This window comes from Phocoena phocoena, chromosome 4, assembly GCF_963924675.1.
Source record: "Phocoena phocoena chromosome 4, mPhoPho1.1, whole genome shotgun sequence".
Taxonomy (NCBI): Eukaryota; Metazoa; Chordata; class Mammalia; order Artiodactyla; family Phocoenidae; genus Phocoena; species Phocoena phocoena.
Genome location: NC_089222.1, coordinates 49,762,525 through 49,786,815, shown reverse-complemented (window position 1 = coordinate 49,786,815; position 24,291 = coordinate 49,762,525). Strand labels below are relative to the sequence as shown.

General features: G+C 36.6%; 1 protein-coding gene across 1 annotated transcript in view; it reads left to right on the top strand.

Moving 5' to 3' along the window:
- Positions 1-24,291, top strand: part of PHC3 (polyhomeotic homolog 3) — a 76,897-nt gene that overhangs the window by 35,637 nt on the left and 16,969 nt on the right. Inside the window, exons 8-10 of the mRNA XM_065876313.1 lie at positions 4,048-4,919; positions 9,463-9,616; positions 14,862-15,112. Of these exons, the coding sequence (XP_065732385.1) occupies positions 4,048-4,919; positions 9,463-9,616; positions 14,862-15,112 (1,277 nt within the window). The remainder of the gene's footprint in view (positions 1-4,047; positions 4,920-9,462; positions 9,617-14,861; positions 15,113-24,291) is intronic.

The following is a 24,291-nucleotide window of genomic DNA, read 5'->3' as shown; positions in this document are numbered from 1 at the left end:
TTGTCCAGAGTATTCTTAGCCTCAAACCAGCCTCTGGCCAGTGTTTTTCTTTGTTTTGTTTTCTGTTTGGCTGCGCTCCATGGCTTGTGGGATCTTAGTTACCCAACCAGAGGTTGAACCCATGCCCTCGGCAGTGAAAGCGCAGAGTCCTAACCACTGGAACTCCAGGGAATTCCCTGGCCAGTGTTGATGGAAGGAGTTAGTGTGGAGAGGCAGTGACCCACTGTGCTTGGAATGACTGCTCAGGGGACAATTTATATTGATTTCTATAGTTTTGATAGATTATAATGGAGGGTAGGTTAATTTCCTTTCAAAGAGAAAGGTAGGAACTCTTTCAGGGTTAGTTCAAGCAAAGAGATCTGCTTTTGGATTTTCATTCCCCCTGAACTCACGATATCTGGTTCTAAGTTAACACTTATTCTTCCCCTTTTCATTGATAGTGTGATAATATCTTTCTAGTTGCCTTCCTCTGATGGCCAATATTTTATGTAAGTATGGAGGAGACCAGTAAGCTAAAACCATCTAAGAGTAAGAGGGCCTTACACCATCCTGAGACTTCAGGAAAATTGCAATTCCAGATTTAGAGCTTATGTGTATTAACCAAACTCCAGTTTTTTGTGGTGTTACTTTTTAGAAATAAAACCAAATGGAACACCCTAAGCCACATAAACCTTTGCAGCTTCCAAACTTAAAAATTCAATTTTAACTTAAAAATGCAGTTATTCAAAGCAATTTGTATCTTCTGGCAAGGCAGCAGTTATAATTTTTCTACCCTTTTAGTTTTTCTGCTCTTGTTGGTATGGAGTTAGTCTGAAGCTAAGATTTTTTTTTTTTTTTTGAGATTCTTGAATTGGTAATTTGTCCTTTTCTTCAATTAGAAAAATGCTTTCTCCTGCAGGTCACTTTCAAGTATTAAAAAATCTGCTTGTATTCTAACATAGTATAGTCTAGTAATTATTATAATAGACATATAACAGACATGGTTATTATTTCATTACATGTATTTCTAGGGTGCTAACATCATTTAGTTTTCTTCATCATTTCTTCTTGAGGGTGGAATTCCCACTTGATATTTATTAATCCTTTTTTTAATATATAAAATAAAGGCAGACTTTAACTAAATGTCTGGAAATTATCATGAACTATATTAGAGCTCAGTCTTTAGAGCTTTTATGAAATAAGTAGTGTAGTGAAAAGACTATGTAGTGAAAAGACTAATTAGTCTGCTTAGGCTATCATAAAAAAAATACCATGGCCTAGATAGCTTAAACCAGGGGTCCCCAACCCCCAGTCCACGGACCAGTAGCAGTCCTCGACCTGTTAGAAATCAGCCCACACAGCAGGAGGTGACCAGCAGGCGAGTGAGTAGTGAAGCTTCATCTCCCGCTCCCCATTCCTCATTGCTCACGTTACGGCCTGAACCACCATATCTGCCCCCCTCCCCGTCCCTGGAAAAATTGTCTTCCATGAAAGTGGTCCCTGGTGCCAAAATGGTTGGGGACCACTGGCTTAAACAACAGAAATTTATCTTCTCACAGTTCTGGAGGCTGGGAAGCTCAAGATCAAGAACTGGCAGTGTTTGGTTTTTGGTGAGTGCTCTCTTTCAGGCTTGCAGATGGCTGCCTTCTACTGTGTCCTCATACAGTCTTTCATCTGAGTGCAAGAAGAGAAGATACCGAGTTCTCTTCTGTCTCATCCTGTTGGGTCAGGGCCTCACCCTTTTGACCTCATTTAACCATAATTACTTCCTTAGAGGTCCCCTTACCAAACACAGTCACATTAAGGGTTAGGGCTTCAACGTGAATTTTGGGGGACACATACATTCAGAGCATAATAGGAACCTAGACTCAGCTAAGACTGTGGATTCTTTTATACCCAGCGCTGCCCCTTAATAGCCAGGTGATTTTAGGCAAGTCACTTCACTACTGAAAGTTTCTTCACTTGCAATATACTGGATTAGTATAGTACCTTGTGTACCTCATGGGGTTGTAGTAACTACTGAATGAAATAATATATTTAATAATTTACAATAATATATTTAATTATTTGCAATAATAAAAGGTTCTGCTGCATATGTGAGAGATGATGCCAATCATTAATTCTCCAGTTATAAGGCCACCCTGACAATACTAAAGTGTTTATTAAAATCAGAGAAATTAACACACGTCATGATTCTCCAGAACACTAGGACTTTTCTTATATGGAAGTATTGTTTAAGATATCCTCAGTTATTCTGTAGTATATGTGCTTGTCAGTTGGACTTAATGGACTAATATAAAATATATAGACTCATTTTGATTTCTGATCAAAGAAAAATTTTATTTAGGTGAAAGGATAACTTACTGTATTGAATTACCAGCTCTAGAAGGCAAAGATTGCTTACTTGCTAGAGCGCAGAAAGACTTTTTATTCCCATGAATATAATCTCCATTGTACTTCAAGAATATGGTAAATTTTAATTATAACTTAAAAATTGAATTAAAGTGGGCCTTTGCTAAACCTCTATTTCCTTATCTGTAAAAGGGTACCTACTCAACAGGCATTTTGTGAGTGCAAAGGAGAGAGATGTGAAAGCATCTTAAGCCCCTTGGTGGAAAGGTACTCTATAAAAGTCCAAGATTTTTTGGAATACTCTATAATAGAGAGTCTTTATCAACACATTTATAAAGTGCTGACATAAAATTTTCAGTCTTGGTTTGAAATGCTAGTCTAGTTATATGAAAATTACTTTGTTAGATGAAATTTTAGATCTAATTTCCATTTTGTTTTAACAATTCGTGGGTATTTGTTGAACCTTCTAAATGCTTCTTTCTTGAGATGTTAATCAGATGTTAATTTCCTTAAAGAATCTCCAGAATTTCAGATAATAACGAACCAAATACAGAAAGGTTGAAAAAAGTTGTTAGAATTTTTTATAAGGTCTTTGTCACAAATAATGGTTGAATGTAAAAATAGATACAAGGCATTACAGTCTGAGATTAAGAAAAAACTTTTGCCTGTCTTTAGGTATATTTTAAATGTTATAATGTTACATGATATTAATATTAAGTAATCTTCAGTTTATCTTCTAGTGAACCCAGTTTCCATTCTTATTTAGATAGAGAGGATTTCACCAGCATCTCCCTCTGTGTGAACATATGCACCAGTCAGTATGCAGAAGAGGCATAATGATGTGGAAACTACTTTCTACTTGATTTTGCTAATTCTTACATATATATTTCCTGTTATGAGTGGCTCCCTTGTGGAGAAAACTGGTATTATCACTTATAGATTACTGTAGGTTTTTTTTTAGTGTATGTGGGAGAGAGAAGTAAAACAAGATCATTTGTCTAGACAGCATGGCTGATTGCGTCATTTTTTCTGCAAGCAAAACTATTGCTCTCCTGGATTTGGAATGGCCCCTGAAATTTCATTTCTTAGTTACTGTGATTATTTAACCATGCTGTAGGATTCACACATGTGTTTTGCTTAAGTAAATTAACTTTTTATACAAAATATTTTCCTGGGTCAAATAGTACCAACTATTCATCTTGGTTCAAATTGGGGAACTTATTTGGGAAGCTTTATAGGTAATTACATTGACGGTTAGTTGGAAGAATGTTTAGACATGGATTAGAAAGGATGAGACCTTTATTTTATGATTTTGAAGTTATCTTTATTTATATTACACTTGTTCAGTTACACTCCTCTTCTTCCCAGAGAAGGAATTCAAGTGGATAAACTTTGTTAAAAGTTAATGGAAATATTCTGGTGACATATAAAATTTAATAAGAATAAATCGTGTAGATTCAGATTTATGAATCAATTGTTTTAGGCAGTTTTCTTTTGGAACTTATCACAGTACAGTTTGTTTTATGAAATTATGTAGTTTTCCAAGGAAAAGTTGTTTGTCATTACATTTTTGAGCCATTCTTGTTGGGAAGACTTGTAATAGATTTCTGATGATTATGACCTTCTGATGCGAAAACGTTCCTCATTTAGATTTATTTTAAAATTTATGTGATTACTTTTGAAATAAATACTAATTGTCATTTTTTTCTCTCACAGCTTCATATCCTCCAATTCAGCCTCATCCTCTAATAAAACATCAGCAGATTCCTCTTCATTCACCACCTCCCAAAGTTTCCCACCATCAGCTGATGCTACAGCAGCAGCAACAACAAATTCAGCCAATCACACTTCAGAGTCCAACTCAAGACCCACCACCATCCCAGCACTGTTTACCACTCCAAAACCACGGCCTGCCTCCAGCTCCCAGTAGTGCCCAGTCACAGCATTGTTCCCCAATTCAGAGTCATCCCCCTCCTTTACCAGTGTCTCCTAGCCAGTCACAGTCAGCACAGCAGTCTGTAGTGGTGTCTCCTCCACCACCTCATTCACCAAGTCAGTCTCCTACTATAATTATTCATCCACAAGCACTTATTCAGCCACACCCACTTGTGTCATCAGCTCTCCAGCCAGGGTCAAACTTGCAGCAGTCCACTGCTAATCAGGTGCAACCTACAGCACAGCTGAATCTTCCATCCCATCTTCCACTTCCAGCTTCCCCTGTTGTACACATTGGCCCAGTTCAGCAGTCCACCTTGGTGTCCCCAGGTCAGCAGATTGTGTCTCCAGCATCACACCAGCAATATTCAACCCTGCAGTCCTCTCCAATCCCAATTGCAACCCCTCCGCAGATGTCGACATCTCCTCCAGCTCAGATTCCACCACTGCCCTTGCAGTCTATGCAATCTTTACAAGTGCAGCCTGAAATTCTGTCCCAGGGCCAGGTTTTGGTGCAGAATGCTTTGGTGTCAGAAGAGGAGCTTCCAGCTGCAGAAGCTTTGGTCCAGTTGCCATTTCAGACTCTTCCTCCTCCACAGACTGTTGCGGTAAACCTACAAGTACAACCACCAGCATCCGTTGATCCACCAGTGGTAAGCCCTTGGAAGCTCTTTGACTTTCTTGCCGACCTGAAAGTATAAACAGTTTTCTCCCACGCTATGTTATATCATTAGATCTAAATGCCAATGAATTTAAAAAGCTTGAAATTTCCATCTGTCAGTATCTGACATACATGCTGTATGGGCAAAAAAAAAAAAAAAAAAAACCTTTTGTTGTAGTATGGTTGCATGCTTGATAATTTGTAATGGTTATTAAAGTCCCTCGTTAATTTTATTACTATTTAAACAAATCCATCTGCTATCTTTACAGAGTTGATTTTTTTTCCCCAAGGGAATGCATTTGAACCAGTGTCATCTGCACAAAGTTTTTTCTCTTAAGGTGATTATCCTTCATAGATCCCTTCTGTTGGCTTGTATGTTCTTAAACGTATGGTTTATCTAGCTAACCTTTTTGGTTGTATGCATTCTGAAGTACTAGGCCTTTATGGGGCTTTTGCTTCAAGGTGGAGGTATGATTGTATGATGTAATTTTTTGGTAAACTTGTATTTTGTAATTAAAACTTTGTAAAAACCAGTTATTCTAGGAAAGAATCCAACTTTGCAAAAAAAACATTAACTGTAGGCCATCTTTTAGAATTATTAAACTGATTTTTAAATTTCTACTAAGGGAGAATATATACTTAAAATATTTCTCATTTAAAAAGCTAAGAAAATCTCAGTGGATGAGTTGAATACTGAGGATGAAAAAATCCACTGGGAGGAGTAAAAGTTTTGAGTAACTGAGATTGTGGTGAAATTTATCAAAATAAACCTCTAGAAATGGTACATACTGCCTACAGAGGAAAATTATCCTGAAAAATGTTTTTCTTTTAAACATTCTATAAAGGACTTTAAAAATTTATAAAATAATTTATAATAAAAATTGAAATAAGGTCTCTAAACGTTAGAATGATCAAATTCATAATTAATTTATAACTGAGGAAAACAATATTCTCAAAAGAGGTTTTATTTTTTTATTTTTACTTTTTTTGAATTTTATTTATTTTTACACAGCGGGTTCTTATTAGTTATCTGTTTTATACATATTAGTGTATACATGTCAATCTCGATCTCCCAGTTCATCACACCACCCGCCCCCCAAAGGAGGTTTTATATCAAACCTCACTAAAGAGATTTTATCACTTAAAGGCTAGTAACCATAAACTCAGAAAGGAAAGGGGTTTCAAAGTCTGTTCCTTAATGGGAAACATTTTGGTGCTCAGGATGCAAATTTATAGATTCTTTATTCTTGTCATTCTGACTGATCTTAATAGGCATGAAGAGATTGAATTCCACTTCCTACTCACTTTTATTAAGAACAGAATTTGACAAAGACAACAATGGGCATCTAGAAATAAGTTTGTATTTCAATTATTATGTCTCTATATTTTCTTTTAATGTATTTTTGAAGAGTTTACAATGGATATTGTAATATAAAAACACAGGCTTAAAAGTGTACAGTACCTTCAAAGAAATCAAATTTAATTTGAATTTATATTCTCACTTTTTAGTTCAATTAATTGGTTTTTAACAAGTAAAAAAATAAAGTTTCTCTATATGCCTTATATTTTTCTAATTATTTTTGTTAGGGCAGACCTTGGAGGAACATGTTTGGGATAGAAATATCAAAAACATAACAACACTTGGATTAAAGTTAAAAATACCTAGGATCTTACTATTTTCTGCCCTCTGTTAATTTTGGATTTTTTTAAATTTATGTTACCTCATTTTTGGAATTTTTTTTTCATGAGAAGAATAACTTTCTCTGCTATCACTGGTATGGTCATATTTGCTGCAGATGTTTCCATGTTATCGTTCTTATCTTTTACCTTTCTTTGAGTACCATAGCCTATTTATTAAATTGCTGTATTTTTCTGTTATTACCTTTATCAAATCAATTTTTTTAACCATCCCATTTCTTCATGAAGTACACATTCGTTCACAATTTCCTGGTTGTTTCAAATATTCAAAGGTAGAGAGATACTTCTAAGAGATGTGAAATTTTCAAAGATAAGTGAATTTTCAAAGTAACATCAGTATGTTTCTTTAAAAGATTTTTCATTGACATTTAGGTATGATAAGTAAGATATGGTAAGTGTAGATAATTTAGAACTAATAAATGTTTTCCACAGTTTATTTAGGGAAAGGAGACAGATGGGACTAATGTACTTTATTGAGGTAAGTTTGGCAGCCAGTGTTAGTTTTAGAGTAGTCATAGTTATGAACTAAAGAGAAATTGTGATGTACAGTTTCCAAATGATCTTGTGAGCAAAACCTTCACTCCTTTGCTTTATTCAGTCTTTTAGTTGTCGCACTTAGATTTTTTTTATGCTGATGGTGCCAGATGTCTGTGACAGATTTGCTTTTGCCTACTTCTTTTATTCTTTAACTTACTTTGCCTTTACATGGGAGATATGGAAGAAAGTATGTACAGTTAGGCTTACCTGTAAAGAACGAAAAATATTTTACAGTATTCTTTGTTGGATTATTTCAGAATATGTTATTTGTGTTTGCCTCTTTTAATCCTTTAAAACTCTTTCATTATATTTTAAAAATGAGAATACTATGCATGATCATGCATGATCTTTGATTCCTTAAAAGGTACTGTAGTAGGTGTTTGAAAAACTTGTGACAGCATTAATATTAAAGAGAGAGTTTCAGCATTTTATGAAAAGATGATCTTTGGAAGAAAAGTAATATCTAATAAAGGAATGCTACATAGATACAGTTGAGCTGGTTGATACAACCATTACTTGCCTAATTACCTCTGAATCAACATCCCCACCACTCTGCCAAATTAAGGTAATCACTACTACAGCAGGTGCCCCTCACTAGAAGTGTTTTGTTTTTTGTTTTTCCTTTAACCCCCAGGACTTTTTTTTGGATGACTTTCCCTGTATTGGACATTATCATCATTTAAAAAAAATTATCATGAACAGATACTAGCAGCTATCATTGTTGCGCTGTACAGTAATGAACGACTGCTTTCACTCCTGAGGATCCAGACATGAGGCAAGGACTCTCTCTTAGTGAAACAGGTTTCCAGATTCAGGGTTGTGAGCAAATAACTTTTAAAAATGTTGCCTACTTAGTAGCTGATTCGAATCACAGCTCTGGATATTATATTTGATATAAAATTATCAGTAACAAAGGAATTTTTTAATTTAAAAAAAAAGAAAGCTATTTTTTTCTGAATAGATTATCTTGAAAAATTAGGGGGTTTTTTTTTGTTTGTTTTGATTTTTAAATTCTATTGCTGTTGTTAGATATGCCTTTGTAGGTAAAACTTCAAGTCCTTTTTATCACACATTGTTTATGCTGGTTTCAGAAATATTGATTGTTTTTATATTTAATTTCAAATCAAACTTTTTCAATAGTTTGATTAAAAATATATACAATATTAGATCATTTAAAAGTTTTTTGTGAATGTTGAAGAAACATTATTTGTTTTGATATTTATTAGAAATATTAATCAGTTTGGGTAGGTTATCTTAGAAACTCACAACTTTTATAAATGTAAGTAATAAACTTTGTACATATAAGAAGGGGGTAAATTGCTTTGTGGCTTTGTTTTTAGTGACCTGTCATCTTTCAAACATAATGGTTAAATAAAAAACGATGACAAATTAAAATAAATACCTGTGTCAGTCTCTACAAGTGGACTTTGAAAATTCAGCCTTAAGTTTAATAAAAAATCAAATAGGGTAGACGTTTTTAAAGTTCCTTCTCAGAGTACTTTTGAGTCCATGTTTGCTTCTTAAGTATTATCTTTACCATTGGATAACAAGGTAGTTAAAGATGTAACTTTCTTCTATAAGTATGGAACAATATTAAAGAACTAAAAGTAATATGTCAAATGGTTTAGGATGGGGGTGTGTGTGTGTGTTATTTCAAGGACAGATGTTTTCTGTTTAACTGATACTAGCTTATAAAAATTCATTAGATTCTTGAGTAGATCAGAAGATTAAACATGTAATCACATACCTTTTTTGTGGGTACTCAGACATTACTTTTCAAAATTTAATCTTTAATTCACATAAATATAATAAAGCAGAACCTGGGATGTAGTCCTTTAAACAGTGCATTTCCTTATATAATAGGTGTCATTTTGGAGATTTACTTAACATGCTTGTGAAAAATATTAGTATCTATTTTGATTTATGACAGTGGAAGTTAACAGAAACTATAGTAAATTCCCCAAATAGTTGTTTGAGTGTATAAAATCAAAACATTTTAAAAAATTAACAAAATTAAAAATGTGTCCTGACTTGACTATCACTTCTGGGAAACCTTAGTGATTTATAGCCTAGGTACTGATCCACAGCTTGCTTTCAGTGAAATATCAAGTATCATGAATCGTCAAGGATTATGAAAAACTTCATTTGAATGATTTTAAAGTTTTCCTTTCAATCTGTCAAATAGTCATTTTGCCTTTTAATTTTTAAAACACTCGGAATTTATTTTGTTAATTAAATTAAGAACACCTTATCAAATGTATTTTAGAAACATTTTTAGGCAACGTGGTTTGTCATTGCAGGTTTATCAAGTAGAAGATGTATGTGAAGAAGAAATGCCAGAGGAGTCAGAAGAATGTGTCCGAATGGATAGAACTCCACCACCACCCACATTGTCTCCAGCAGCTATAACTGTGGGGAGAGGAGAAGATTTGACTTCTGAGCATCCTTTATTAGGTGAGAAAACGCCTGAATTTGGGGAAATTTTCTATTAGAGAAATGTTAGTAACGGAAAAAGGTTTTTTTCAATAGAGGTGGTATTAAACTAATTTGCTGTGTAATTAATTGCTGCAAAACATAGATTAGAATTCAAGACTTTTTAAAAATTAATTAATTAATTTACGGACGCATTGGGTCTTCATTGCGGTGCGCGGGCTTCCTCTAGTTGCAATGAGTGGGGGCTACTCTTCTTTGTGGTGTGCGGGCTTCTCATTGCGGTGGCTTCTCTTGTTGCAGAACATGGGCTCTAGGCACGCAATCTGCAGTAGTTGTGGCATGCAGGCTCAGTAGTTGTGGCTCGCAGGCTCTACAGCACAGGCTCAGTAGTTGTGGCGCACAGGCTTAGTTGCTCCGCGGCATGTGGGATCTTCCTGGACCAGGGCTCGAACCCGTGTCCCCTGCATTAGCAGGCAGATTCTTAACCACTGCGCCACCAGGGAAGTCCCAAGAATTTTTTTTTTTTGATGAGGAATAATTAGAACAGTTGTTGAGGAACTACCCAAATCAAAAACGTATTTCAGCCTTTGAATTTCTAATAGTTTGTACAGATGTGTTTCATATGACCATTCAGATTTATGTGTCAAGCTATTTCTAGCTTAAAAACTAGAATAAATCAAAGTTCTATCAGAAGATTTCAATTATACTTTCCAAAAATCACAAAACATGGGCTTCCCTGGTGGCACAGTGGCTGAGAGTCTGCCTGCCGATGCAGGGGACACAGGTTCGTGCCCCGGTCCGGGAGGGTCCCACATGCCGCAGAGCTGCTGGGCCCGTGAGCCGTGGCCGCTGAGCCTGCGCATCTGGAGCCTGTGCTCCACAACGGGAGAGGCCACAACAGTGAGAGGCCCGCGTACCGCAAAAAAAAAAAAAAATCACAAAGCATTTGAAGTCATATCAGACATTCGTCATAATTGCTTGTGATCCAGACTGAGTAAATGCTTTTAAAAGTGTTCTTTCCCAGACAGTATTTAAATTAAGCCTCACTAATTCTTACTAGGGACATGGATTAAAAAATTCTTGAGTTTAAGCATTCAAATTCTTATTCACTACTTCAGAACTACTTACGAGTTCAAGTAAATCTTCTCTATACTCCTCCTTGTAATATCAAAGTGACTGTGAATCCTAGGTATTTTACTAAAATATTATAATCTATAGCCCGGTGTCTAAGTCCTAAAAAAGATATATTCTGTGTTAGGGTTTTGGGTTTTTTTTAGTATTTTATTTAGATCAGGGGTTGGCAAATGATAGCTCACACTTCAGATCCTTCCTGCTGCATGTTTTTGTATGGCCCATGAGCTAAGTATGGTTTTAAAATTTTTTAATGTTTGAAAAAAAATCAAAAGAAGAGTAATGTTTCATGTCATGTGAAGATTATGTGAAATTCAAATTTCATTGTCCATGAATAGAGTTCTATGCAACACAGCCACGTTCATTTGTTCAGATATTATCTATGGCTACTTTTGCATTACTGCAGCAAAGATGAGTCATTGCAGAGACCATATGTCCTTTATAGAAAGTTTACTGACCACTTATCCAGATAATACTAATCTTGGTTCAGGCTTTGTAGTAAGTATTTTATTCTATTGAATATCTCATGGCCTTCATGATCACTTTCAGTTAAGAAGAACCACTGCAGCAGGCATGGAAACAGACTGTAATGGGGCGCTGAATTTTGCTACCAAAGCAGCCCTTGTCCTCTCTTTTCTTCAGCATGCCACATTTCTATCCCTTCTCTTCTTTCTAGCTTTTATCCCTTACTATACCAATATGAATCTCTGGAAAGCATGGAGGGGGAAAACCAATTTTCCTCCAACTTTTTTCCCTTCCTGAAAAATAGAAAACATTTAGTCAATAAAATTATATAAAATATTTAAGACAAGTTCAATATTATTGCCTTTGCTTATTCAAAATAATACCTCAAAAGATAGATTTAAGAAAATCTAACTATAGTATTAAATCTTTGTAGTTTGTATACACTGAAAATGGATTTATGTTGCTGCAGATTTCTTGGAGTTTTGATTTAAAGGCAGAAATATGTGTTTAATTGGATACTAACCTTGCATTGTGACTGTGATTTAATTACCTAATAAGCATTACTAATGATACTCAAGAAAATTTAAACATTTTTGATATATTGAAACTCAAGAATATCTTCACATTATTTCCTCAGGAATGTAGTCTGAGATCCTGGCAGGCATATCCATCCCTCTGGCTAAATTGTCTAAGTACAATGTAGATTTTTGAATCTTCCTTTAATTTACTTCATACTTAACTAGTTTCTGTAGTATATGAGGGGGGAAAAGCAAGCACACGTTGCTCATCAAATCATGTAATAAAGTAACCTATAAAAATAGAGGGACTTGTTTCCACCCAGGATTCGGTCTTCATAAATCTATAAGAATTCTTAAAAAAGCATCCATAAAAAAGAGTAGAAAAAGCTCATAGATCTTGCTCAGAAAATGAGACTGTGAATAGGCAGAGTAACCTGTGGCAAAGTCTTATCAGTTAACTTGGGGTTTCTGTCTCACAGTTGTCTTAAATCTAGAGAGTGTAGTAATTGTGTTTTTTTAAAAACTAATTAATTAAATTTTGCCTGCGTTGGGTCTTCGTTGCTGCTCGCGGGCTTTCTCTAGTTGTGGCAAGCGGGGGCTGCTCTTTGTTGAGGTGCGTGGGCTTCCCATTGCGGTGGCTTCTCTTGTTGCGGAGCACGGGCTCTAGGCACGTGGGCTTCAGTAGTTGTGGCACGTGAGCTCAGTAGTTGTGGCTCACGGGCTCTAGAGTGTAGGCTCAGTAGTTGTGGCGCATGGGCTTAGTTGCTCAGCAGCATGTGGGATCTTCCCAGATTGGGGATCGAACCCACGTCCCCTGCATTGGCAGGCAGATTCTTAACCACTGCGCCACCAGGGAAGTCCCCAATAATTATGTGTTTGTTCTGCTATAATATGTCAATGTTTCTTGTGTTTTTGATTTTAACAGCTGATTATAAACTGGCAAGTCATAGCTATTAATAACTTTTTTAAGAAGTCAGTAACTTACAACTTTGTTTTCAACAAAATTTAGATCTATTTGTATGTATGATCCAAAAATTAGTTAGAACATATACTAAGCAGTATTTTCTGAATAAGCCACAATATACTTAATGCAGCTTTATATTTCTAAAGTAACCAAATATTTATAAATCTATAAGGGATATTAAAATTTATCTTATTTTTCACTTCTCCATAGATTTATATTTTCCTTCTAACAGAAAAATTGCTTTTTAGTCCCAGTTCAGCATTATATCTTTTATCCTTTTCCTCTAGGAGTATATGTGAAAATTGGGTATGTGGGGTAGGATTTTTATGGAGTTCTTCAGTCTGGTAATGCATGTGTACAATTGTGTATTTGTTCCTGGAAATCAGCAAACCAGTATTTCCTGCTGACTTTTTCTTTTCTTTTCTTGTTTTTTTTTTGGGGGGGGGGGCTGTGTTGGGTCTTCGTTGCTGCGTGGGCTTTCTCTAATTGCAGCGAGCGGGGGCTACTCTTTGTGCTGTGCATGAGCTTCTCATTGCAGTGGCTTCTCTTGTTGCGGAGCATGGGCTCTAGGTGGGCAGGCTTCAGTAGTTGTGGCACGCAGGCTCAGTAGTTGTGGTGCACATGCTCTGCGGCTTGTGGGATCTTCCCGGACTAGGGATCGAACCCGTGTTCCCTGAATTGGCAGGCAGATTCTTAACCACTGCGCCACCAGGGAAGTCCTCTGCTGACTTTCTTTTGTAGTTCTTAATGAGGGATTGTGTGACTTTAAATAGCTTTTCCAGTACAGTTTATCCTGGTGGATTATTTGGTGGAACCAGGTTAAGTTATGGCTGTAATCTTGCTGTGATAAGCTACATAGTGTTATTAATTACGTCAGAGTTACTGTGTCTGAACTGTTAGCTTTTCCATTTCTGACACTACACCGATTATCACTACACTATTTTGTTAGCTGAAATTTTTATTCGATAGGGATTTCTTTTCTTTCTTCTCTACCTAACTGCGCTATATTTTGAGCATTTTTGATAGTGATATCAATCCTTTTCATACTGATGGTGGAGAGGAGTTACCGTAGCAATGAAAAAAGCATTGTCTCCAGAACCCAGAACTCCACTGCCTGGGTTAGTATCCCAGCTGCACTGCTTATTAGCTGTGTGCCTCTAGGCAAGTTGCTTTATCTTTCTGTGTTTTGGTTTCCACATCTATAAAATGGAGATAATAACAGTACCTACCCAGAGGCTAGTTTTGAGGGCTAAATGTGTTATAACATGTAAGACATTTATACAGTACCTGGCACAAAAGTGCTCAGTAAGTAGTAATATTATCTTTACCACATGTTCTTTTTTTGTTATTTTTCTCAGACATCTTGTACTCACTGGTATTCCTAGCTACCAGCTGGTTCCGCCTCTCCACTTTGGTGCAGCTTAATAAAGGTTTATTGCTACCGAATGGGGAGGTAAAGTCTCCATTGTAGGCTGTGGGTCTGTCTTATTGTGGTCCTCAGAGTTTGAAGGGGAGGAATCACAGTGATCCAGCCCAACATTTTGCAATTGCCTGGTATACAGTGTTCCCCCAAATTGACATGTACGGTGTCAATGAAGAGTTGTTAAAGATAACAACAACAACAAAGAACATTTGTGCATGGATGTGAATTAGCTTGAAATAAAGGTAATGCCCTGTATAATTCGTTAAAATTTCTACTTATTCTGTGGATTTCATGATTCTTTTTTTTCTTAAGCATGTTTTCAAAGTACTTTTTCCCCCCCATATCATTTGGAATATATAAACAGAAACATAGGGAATTTAATATCTGTATAGCTTAAAATTTTAAAGTTTTTTTAGTAATTATTCTTAAATTGACATTCTAAAACATTTTCATGTCTTATGGGACAGTTCTTTGTAACCAAAGTTGGAATGACAACTTTGAGCAAGTCACCCCCTTCCTCTGTAAGTGAGAATAGTAGTATGTATCTCATAAGGTTATTGTGGAGATTAAATGAGATAATAAATATAAAGGTCTTAGAATTTTTTTTAAAGCACCAGATATTAACTATTACTGCTTAGAATGTTTTTTTAAAGCACCAGATATTAACTGTTATTGTTACTAATATTTATTCTTGAATTTTCTTTCATATTTGCCTGGGCAGAATGCTAAAGATTAAAAAAATGACTTTTTTTTTTTGTTCCACAGAGCAAGTAGAATTACCTGTTGTGGCATCAGTCAGTGCTTCAGTAATTAAATCTCCATCAGATCCTTCACATGTGTCTGTTCCTCCACCTCCACTCTTACTTCCAGCTGCTACCACAAGGAGTAATAGTACATCTATGCCTAGTAGCATACCCAGTGTAGAAAACAAACCTCCACAGGCTATTGTTAAGCCACAGATCTTGACCCATGTTATTGAAGGCTTTGTAATTCAGGAGGGATTGGAGCCATTTCCTGTAAGTAGCAAGCAAATTTGTATTTTTACAATTATTCATGTAGCATTATCTTAAAATGTATAATCCGTTGTTATCTAATAAAATGCTTATAATTTTATCTCAAAACTTGTTAATCTTTTATCTAGAATTTCTTTATATATATCATTTATATATTTCCAGACATACTTCTAGAATTTTACGCTAGCTATTTAAATGTATAAACTAAGAAGAAAACTTTCAGGATATAAGGATATCAGTTTTATAATTTTTAGAGAAGGCAATTATATGTTTACTCCAATGAAATAAACTTTCTATTTTTTTTTAAGGGGCTTGAAATGATACCTAAAGTTCATTAGTTTCTTTTTAATGGTGTTTCTTGTATAATACGATACTTTGTGAACTTTAACTTGAATACAGAAAATAATGACTTCCCAGTGATCTCATACTTCTGATGTTACCCAGTTGATGCTTTAAAATTAGCAAATAGATCTTTTCATTATTCTTAAATCTCAGCCTTCAGTCTGATTTCAAAAATGCTTCAAAATGTTCACCTCAAAATTGAGGTGCTATATCTGTCACTAAGAGTATTGTGATTTGAGACTAGCTGTACATTACAGCTATACTAGATACATTACATACTAATATCCAGAGATGAACATTTTCCCTTAGAAAATATACCAAGACAAGTGGCCAAAATCAAAGCCCAAATCAAAGACAAGAAAACAAAATTATGTATTTTGGAGGACTTTGAACTGATTTTTCAGATTCACAGGTAGTGCATTGTGATTGCACTGTGATAGTTGACTGTCTAATCAGTTGCCTTTGCTTTCAGTTTACTGTGTGTATATTAAGCTTGGATCTAAGAATCTCTGATATATAGTGAGTGGAGGAACGGGTTTTTTTCTCCCTATTCCTCAGTGATAGGATCTGGCTCTGCCACATATAGACTGTGTAACCTTTGTCAAGTCATTCAGCCTTTTTGAAATTCATTTGTTCATCCAGCAAATGGAGGTGATACTTTGCTCTTAGGGTTATTGTGAGGACTAAATGTGCATAAATTGCTGTGTAGTGCCTGGCACTTAATGGCCATAGCTATGATTATCAATTATTACTAGTGACAGTTACAACTTCTTTTTTCAGATTACAAAAGTAATATGTATTATTTTTTTAATGGAAAATGTAGAGAACAAATAATCCTCAGCAATACCACAGAGTATATTTTAATATATATATTTTTCATATGATCAAGGTTATTATTATATATACAGTTCAGCTTCTTCCACTTAGTATATCTTGAGCATTTATTTTCTAGTTTGATTAATAGTACTTAGGAAACATTTTGAAAGGTTACATAGTATTTCACTTTCTGGACAACTGTAATTTATATAATCCTTCCATTACAGTTGGCCCCCCATATCCACAGGTTTCACAGCAGGGAGTCAACCTAATCATAGATCAAGAATTTAAAAAAAAAAACAGTCTACAAAGTTCCAGAAAGCAAACCTTGAATTTGCCATGCACGGGCAACTATTTACTTTGCATTTACATTGTATTCAATATTATAAGTAATCTAGAGATGATTTAAAGTATATGGGATGGGACTTCCCTGGCGGTCCAGTGGTTAAGACTCTGTGCTCCCAATGCATTGGGTTCAATCCCTGGTCAGGGAACTAAGATCCCGTATGCCAAAGTACATGGGAGAATGTGCATAGGTTATATGCAAATAATACTCCATTTTACATAAGGGACTTGAGCATCTGCGGAATTTGTATCCTCTGGAGTCTTGGAACCAATCCCCTGCAAGTACTGAGGGACAACTATGTTGTTGGACATTCAGGTTTCCATTTTTTTGCTGTTCAGATAGCCCTGAAAGGAATATCTTTGTATGTAAATTATCCACATTTGAAATCCACATTTTAAATAATTTCTTTAGCATAAATTCCTAGAAGTATAGGTATTGGATCACATTACATATGTATTCAACGTATGTATTCATAAGACTCCTGATATATATTGCCAAATTATCTTCTGGAAGATTATTTAAATTTATTCATATACCAAAAGTGTATACTCTTAGCAGCACTGAATATTACAGTTTTTTCAGCAATGAGTTTTCCATTTTTTTCTTTTTTTGATTATAATAGGTTGCTGAACTAGGGAGTCAGGAGACTTGAGTTCCTGATTCTGCTTTTGTAAAGAAATCACCTGCATATTTTTGTTTGGTTTTTTTTTTTTGGATAGGCATTCCTTTGTTTTATTTTTTTAACACCTTTATTGGAGTATAATTGCTTTACAGTGGTATATTAGTTTCTGCTTTATAACAAAGTGAATCAGCTATACATATACATATATCCCCATATCTCCTCCCTCTTGCATCTCACTCCCACCCTCCCTATCCCACCCCTCTAGGTGGTCACAGAGCACCAAGCTGATCTCCCTGTGCTATGTGGCTGCTTCCCACTAGCTATTTTACATTGGTAGTGTATATAAGTCCATGCCACTCTCTCACTTCGTCCCAACTTACCTTTCCCCCTCTCCGTGTCCTCAAGTGCATTCTCTACATCTGCGTCTTTATTCCTGTCCTGCCCCTAGGTTCTTCAGAACCTTTTTTTTTTTTAGATTCCAAATATATGTGTTAGCATATGGTATTTTTCTCTTTCTGACTTACTTCACTCTGTATGACAGACTCTAGGTCCATCCACCTTCTACAAATAACTCAACTTTGTTTCTTTTTATGGCTCAGTAATATTCCATTGTATATATGTGCCACATATTCTTTATCCATTCATCTGTCGATGGACACTGAGGTGCTTCCATGTCCTGGCTATTGTAAAAAGTGCTGCAATGAACATTGTGGTACATGACTCTTTTTGAATTGTGGTTTTCTCAGGGTATATGCCTAGTAGTGGGATTGCTGGGTCGTATGGTAGTTCTATTTTTAGTTTCTTAAGGATCCTCCATACTATTCTCCATAGTGGCTGTATCAATTTACATTCCTACCAACAGTGCAAGAGGATTCCCTTTTCTCCACACCCTCTCCAGCATTTATTGTTTGTAGTTTTTTTTTTTTTTTTTTCGGTACGCGGGCCTCTCACTGCTGTGGCCTCTCCCGTTGCGGAGCACAGGCTCCGGATGTGCAGACTCAGCGGCCATGGCCCACGGGCCTAGCTGCTCCGCGGCATGTGGGATCTTCCCGGACCAGGGCACGAACCCGTGTCCCCTGCATCGGCAGGAGGACTCTCAACCACTGAGCCACCAGGGAAGCCCTGTTTGTAGATTTTTTGATGATGGCCATCCTAATTGGTGTGAGGTGATACCTCATTGTAGTTTTGATTTGCATTTCTCTAATGATTAATGATGTTGAGCATTCTTTCATGTGTTTGTTGGCAGTCTGTATATCTTCTTTGGAGAAATGTCTATTTAGGTCTGCTGCCCATTTTTGGATTGGGTTGTTTGTTTTTTTGATATTGAGCTGCTTATAAATTTTGGAGATTAATCCTTTGTGAGTTGCTTCATTTGCATATATTTTCTCCCGTTCTGAGGGTTGTCTTCCATCTTGATGTGGTTTCCTTTGCTGTGCAAAAGCTTTTAAGTTTCATTAGGTCCCATTTGTTTTTGTTTTTATTTCCATTCCTCAAGGAGGTGGGTCAAAAAGGATACTTTTGTACTTTATGTCATAGAGTGTTCTGCCTGTGTTTTCCTCTAAGAGTTTTATAGGGTCTGACCTTACATTTAGGTCTTTAATCTATTTTGAGTTTATTTTTGTGCATGGTGTTAGGGAGTGTTCTAATTTCTTTCTTTTACATGTAGCTGTCCAGTTTTCCCAGCACCACTTACTGAAGAGGCTGTCTTTTCTTCATTGTATATTCTTGCCTCCTTTATCAAAAATAAGGTGACCATATGTGCGTGGGTTTATCTCTGGGCTTTCTATCCTGTTCCATTGATCTATATTTCTGTTTTTGTGCCAGTACCATACTGTCTTGATTACTGTAGCTTTGTAGTATAGTCTGAAGTCCAGGAGCCTGATTCCTCCAGCTCCGTTTTTGTTTCTCAAGATTGCTTTGGCTATTCGGGGTCTTTTGTGTTTCCATACAAATTGTGAAATTTTTTGTTCTAGTTCTGTGAAAAATGCCATCGGTAGTTTGATAGGGATTGCATTGAATCTGTAGATTGCTTTGGGTAGTATAGTCATTTTCACATTGTTGAATCTTCCCATCCAAGAACATGGTACATGTCTCCATCTGTTTGTATCATCTTTAATTTCTTTCATCAGTGTCTTATAGTTTTCTGCATACAGGTCTTTTGTCTCTTTAGGTAGGCTTATTCCTGGGTATTTTATTCTTTTTGTTGCAGTGGTAAATGAGAGTGTTTACTTAATTTCTCTTTCACATTTTTCATCATTAGAGTTTGGGAATGCAAGAGATTTCTGTGCATTAATATTGTATCCTGCTACTTTACCAAATTCATTGATTAGCTCTAGTAGTTTTCTGGTAGCATCTTTTCGATTCTCTGTGTATAGTATCATGTCATCTGCAAACAGTGACAGCTTTACTTCTTTTCCGATTTGTATTCCTTTTATTTCTTTTTCTTCTCTGATTGCTTTGGCTAAAACTTCCAAAACTGTTGAATAATAGTGGTTAGAGTGGACAACCTTGTCTTGTTCCTGATCTTAGAGGAAATGGTTTCAGTTTTTCCCCATTGAGAGCAATGTTGGCTGTGGGTTTGTCATATATGGCCTTTATTATGTTGAGGTAAGTTCCCTCTGTGCCTACTTTCTGGATGGCTTTTATCATAAACAGGTGTTGAATTTTATAGAAAGCTTTTTCTGTATCTATTGAGATGATCATATGGTTTTTCTCCTTCAATTTGTTAATGTGGTGTATCACATTGATTGATTTGTGTATATTGAAGAATCCTTGCATTCCTGGGATAAACCCCACTTGATCATGGTGTATGATCCTTTTAATGTTTTGTTGGATTCTGTTTGCTAGTATTTTGTTGAGGATTTTTGCATCTATGTTCATCAGTGATATTGGCCTGTAGTTTTCTTTCTTTGTGACATCCTTGTCTGGTTTCGGTATTAGGGTGATGGTGGCCTCATAGAATGAGTTTGGGAGTGTTCCTCCCTCTGCTATATATTGGAAGAGTTTGAGAAGGATAGGTGTTAGCTCTTCCCTGAATGTTTGATAGAATTCACCTGTGAAGCCATCTGGTCCTAGGCTTTTGTTTGTTGGAAGATTTTTAATCACAGTCTCAATTTCATTGCTTGTGATTGGTCTGTTTATATTTTCTATTTCTTCCTGGTTCAGTCTCGGAAGGTTGTGCTTTTTAAGAATTTGTCCATTTCTTGCACATTGTCCATTTTCTTGGCATATAGTTGCTTGTAGTAATCTCTCATGATCCTTTGTATTTCTGCGGTATCAGTTGTTACTTCTCCTTTTTCATCTCATTTCAATTATATTGATTTGAGTCTTCTCCCTTTTTTTTTTGATGAGTCTGGCTAATGGTTTATCATTTTCGTTTATCTTCTCAAGAACCAGCTTTATGTTTTATTGACCTTTGCTATTGTTTCCTTCATTTCTTTTTCATTTATTTCTGATCTGATCTTTATGATTTCTTTCCTTCTGCTAATTTTGGGGGTTTTTTGTTCTTGTTTCTCTAATTGCTTTATGTGTATGGTTAGGTTGTTTATTTGAGATGTTTCCTGAGGTAGGATTGTATTGCTACTAACTTCCCTCTTAGAGCTGCTTTTGCTGGATCCCATAAGTTTTGGGTTGTCGTGTTTTCATTGTCATTTGTTTCTAGGTATTTTTTGATTTCCTCTTTGATTTCTTCAGTGATCTCTTAACCAAGAGATTTAGTAGTGTATTTAGTAGGGTATGGTTTAGCCTCCATGTGTTTGTATTTTTTACAGATTTTTTCCTGTAATTGACATCTAGTCTCATACCGTTGTGGTCAGAAAAGATACTTGATACAATTTCAGTTTTCTTAAATTTACCACAGCTTGGTTTGTGTCCCAGGATATGATCTATCCTGGAAAATGTTCCATGAGTACTTAAGAAGAAAATGTATTCTGTTGTTTTTGGATGGAATGTCCTATAAATATCAATTAAGTCCATCTTGTTTAATGTATCATTTAAAGCTTGTGTATCCTTACATTCATTTTTATTTTGGATGATCTGTCCATTTGTGAAAGTGGGGTGTTAAAGTCCCCTACTATGATTGTGTTACTGTCAATTTCCCCTTTTATGGCTGTTAGCATTTGCCTTATGTATTGAGGTGCTCTTACGTTGGGTGCATAAATATTTACAATTGTTATATCTTCTTCTTGGATTGATCCCTTGATCATTATGTAGCGTCCTCCTTTGTCTCTTGTAGTAGTCTTTATTTTAACGTCTATTTTATCTGATACGAGAATTGCTGCTCCAGCTTTCTTTTGATTTCCATTTGCATGGTATATCTTTTTCCATCCCCTTTCTTTCAGTCTGTATGTGTCCCTAGGTCTGATGTGGCTCTTTTGTAGACAGCATATATATGGGTCTTGTTTTGGTATCCATTCAGCCAGTCTGTGTCTTTTGGTTGGAGCATTTAATCCATTTACATTTAAGGCAGTTATCGATATGTATGTTCCTATTACTGTTTTCTTAATTGTTTTGGGTTTGTTATTATAGGTCTTTACCTTCTCTTGTGTTTCCTGCCTAGAGAAGTTCCTTTAGCATTTGTTTTAAAGCTGGTTTGGTGGTGCTGAATTCTCTTAGCTTTTGCTTGTCTGTACAGGTTTTAATTTCTCTGTCGAATCTGAATAAGATCCTTGCTGGATAGAGTATTCTTGGTTGTAGGTTTTTCCCTTTCATCGCTTTAAATGTGTCCTGCCACTCCCTTCTGGCTGTCAGAGTTTCTGCTGAAAGATCAGCTGTTAACCTTATGGGGATTCCCTTGTATGTTATTTGTTGTTTTTCCCTTGCTGCTTTTAATATTTTTTCTTTATAATTAATTTTTGATTAATATGTGTCTTGGCGTGTTTCTCCTTGGGTTTATCCTGTATGGGATTCTCTGCGCTTCCTGGGCTTGATTGGCTATTTCCTTCCCCATAATAGGGAAGTTTTCAACTATAATCTCATCACATATTTTCTCAGTCCCTTTCTTTTTCTCTTCTTCTTCTGGGCCCCCCTATAATTCGAATGTTGGTGCATTTAATGTTGTCGCAGAGGTCTCTTAAGACTGTCCTCAATTCTTTTCATTCTTTTTTCTTTATTCTGCTCTGCAGTAGTTATTTCCACTGTTTTATCTTCCAGGTTACTTATCCGTTCTTCTGCCTCAGTTATTCTGCCATTTATTTCCTTCTAGAGAATTTTTCATTTCATTCATTGTGTTGTTCGTCATTGTTTCTTTGCTCTTTAGTTCTTGTAAGTCCTTGTTAAACGTTTCTTGTATTTTCTCCATTCTATTTCAAAGATTTTGGATCACCTTTACTATCATTACTCTGAATTCTCTTTCAGGTAGACTGCCTATTTCCTGTTCATCTTTTTGGTCTGGTGGGTTTTTTCCTTGCTCCTCCATCTGCTGTGTGTTTCTCTGTCTTCTCATTTTGCTTAACTTACTGTGTTTGGGGTCTCCTTTTCACAGACTACATGTTCATAGTTCCCGTTGTTTTTGGTGTCTGCCCTCAGTGGCTTAGATTGGTTTAGTGGGTTGTGTAGGCTTCCTGATGGAGAGGACTGGTGCCTGTGTTCTCGTGGATGAGGCTGGATATTGTCTTTCTGTTGGGCAGCACTGCATCTGGTGATGTGTTTTGGGGTGTCTGTGACCTTATTATGATTTTAGGCAGCCTCTCTGCTAATGGGTGGGGCTGTATTCCTGTCTTGCTAGTTGTTTGGCATAGGGTATCAAGCCGTGTAGCTTGCTGGTCGTTGAATTTAGCTGGGTCTTAGCATTGAGATGGAGATCTCTGGGAGAACTTTCACTGTGTGATATTACGTGGAGCCGGGAGGTCTCTGGTGGACCAGTGTCCTGAACTCAGCTCTCCCACCTCAGAGGCACAGACCTGACCCCCAGCTGGAGCACCAAGACCCTGTCAGCTGCCTGGCTCAGGAGAAAAAGGAGAAAGAAAGAAAGAAAGAGAAAGAAAGAAAGGGAGAGAGGGAGGGAGGGAGGAAAAAATAAAATAAAATAAAGGTATTAAAATAAAAATCTTTTAAAAATTATTAAAAATTTAAAAATAATAGAAAGAAAGAAAGAAGAGAGCAACGAAACCAAAAAACAAATCCACCAATGATAACAAGCACTAAAAACTATACTAAAGAAAAAAAAAAGAAATAACGGACAGACAGAACCCTAGGACACGTTAAAAGCAAAGCTATACAGACAAAATCACACAAAGAAGCATACACATACACACTCACAAAAAGAGAAAAAGGGAAAAAATATATATATATGTATTTTTTTTAAAAAGGAAGCGAGCAGCCAAATCAATAAACAAATCTACCAATGATAATAAACTCTGAATAGTAAACTAAGGTAAACATAAAATCAGAAACAAATTAGATGCAGAAAGCAAACCCTAAGTCTACAGCTGCTGCCAAAGTCTGCCGCCTCAATTTTGGCATGATTCGTTGTCTATTCAGGTGTTCCACAGATGCAGGGTACATCAAGTTGATTGTGGAGCTTTAATCTGCTGCTTCTGAGGCTGCTGGGAGAAATTTCCCTTTGTCTTCTTTGTTCGCACAGATCCCGGGACTCAGCTTTGGATTTGGCCCCGCCTCTGCATGTAGGTCGCCAGAGGGCGTCTGTTCCCGCTCAGACAGGACGGGGTTAAAGGAGCAGCTGATTAGGGGGCTCTGGCTCACTCAGGCCCGGGGGGAGGAGGGGCACGGAGTGCGGGGCGAGCCTGCGGCGGCAGAGGACGGCGTGACGTTACAACAGCCTGAGGCGCGCCGTGCATTCTCCTGGGGAAGTTGTCCCTGGATCACAGGACCCTGGCAGTGGCGGGCTGCACAGGCTCCCGGGAGGGGAGGTGTGGATAGTGACCTGTGCTTGCATACAGGCTTCTTGATGGCGGCAGCAACAGCCTTAGCGTCTCATGCCCGACTGTGGGGTCCATCCTTATAGCTGCAGCTCGCGCCCGTCTCCGGAGTTCGTTTAGGTAGTGCTCTGAATCCCCTCTCTTCGTGCACCCTGAAACAATGGTCTCTTGCCTCTTA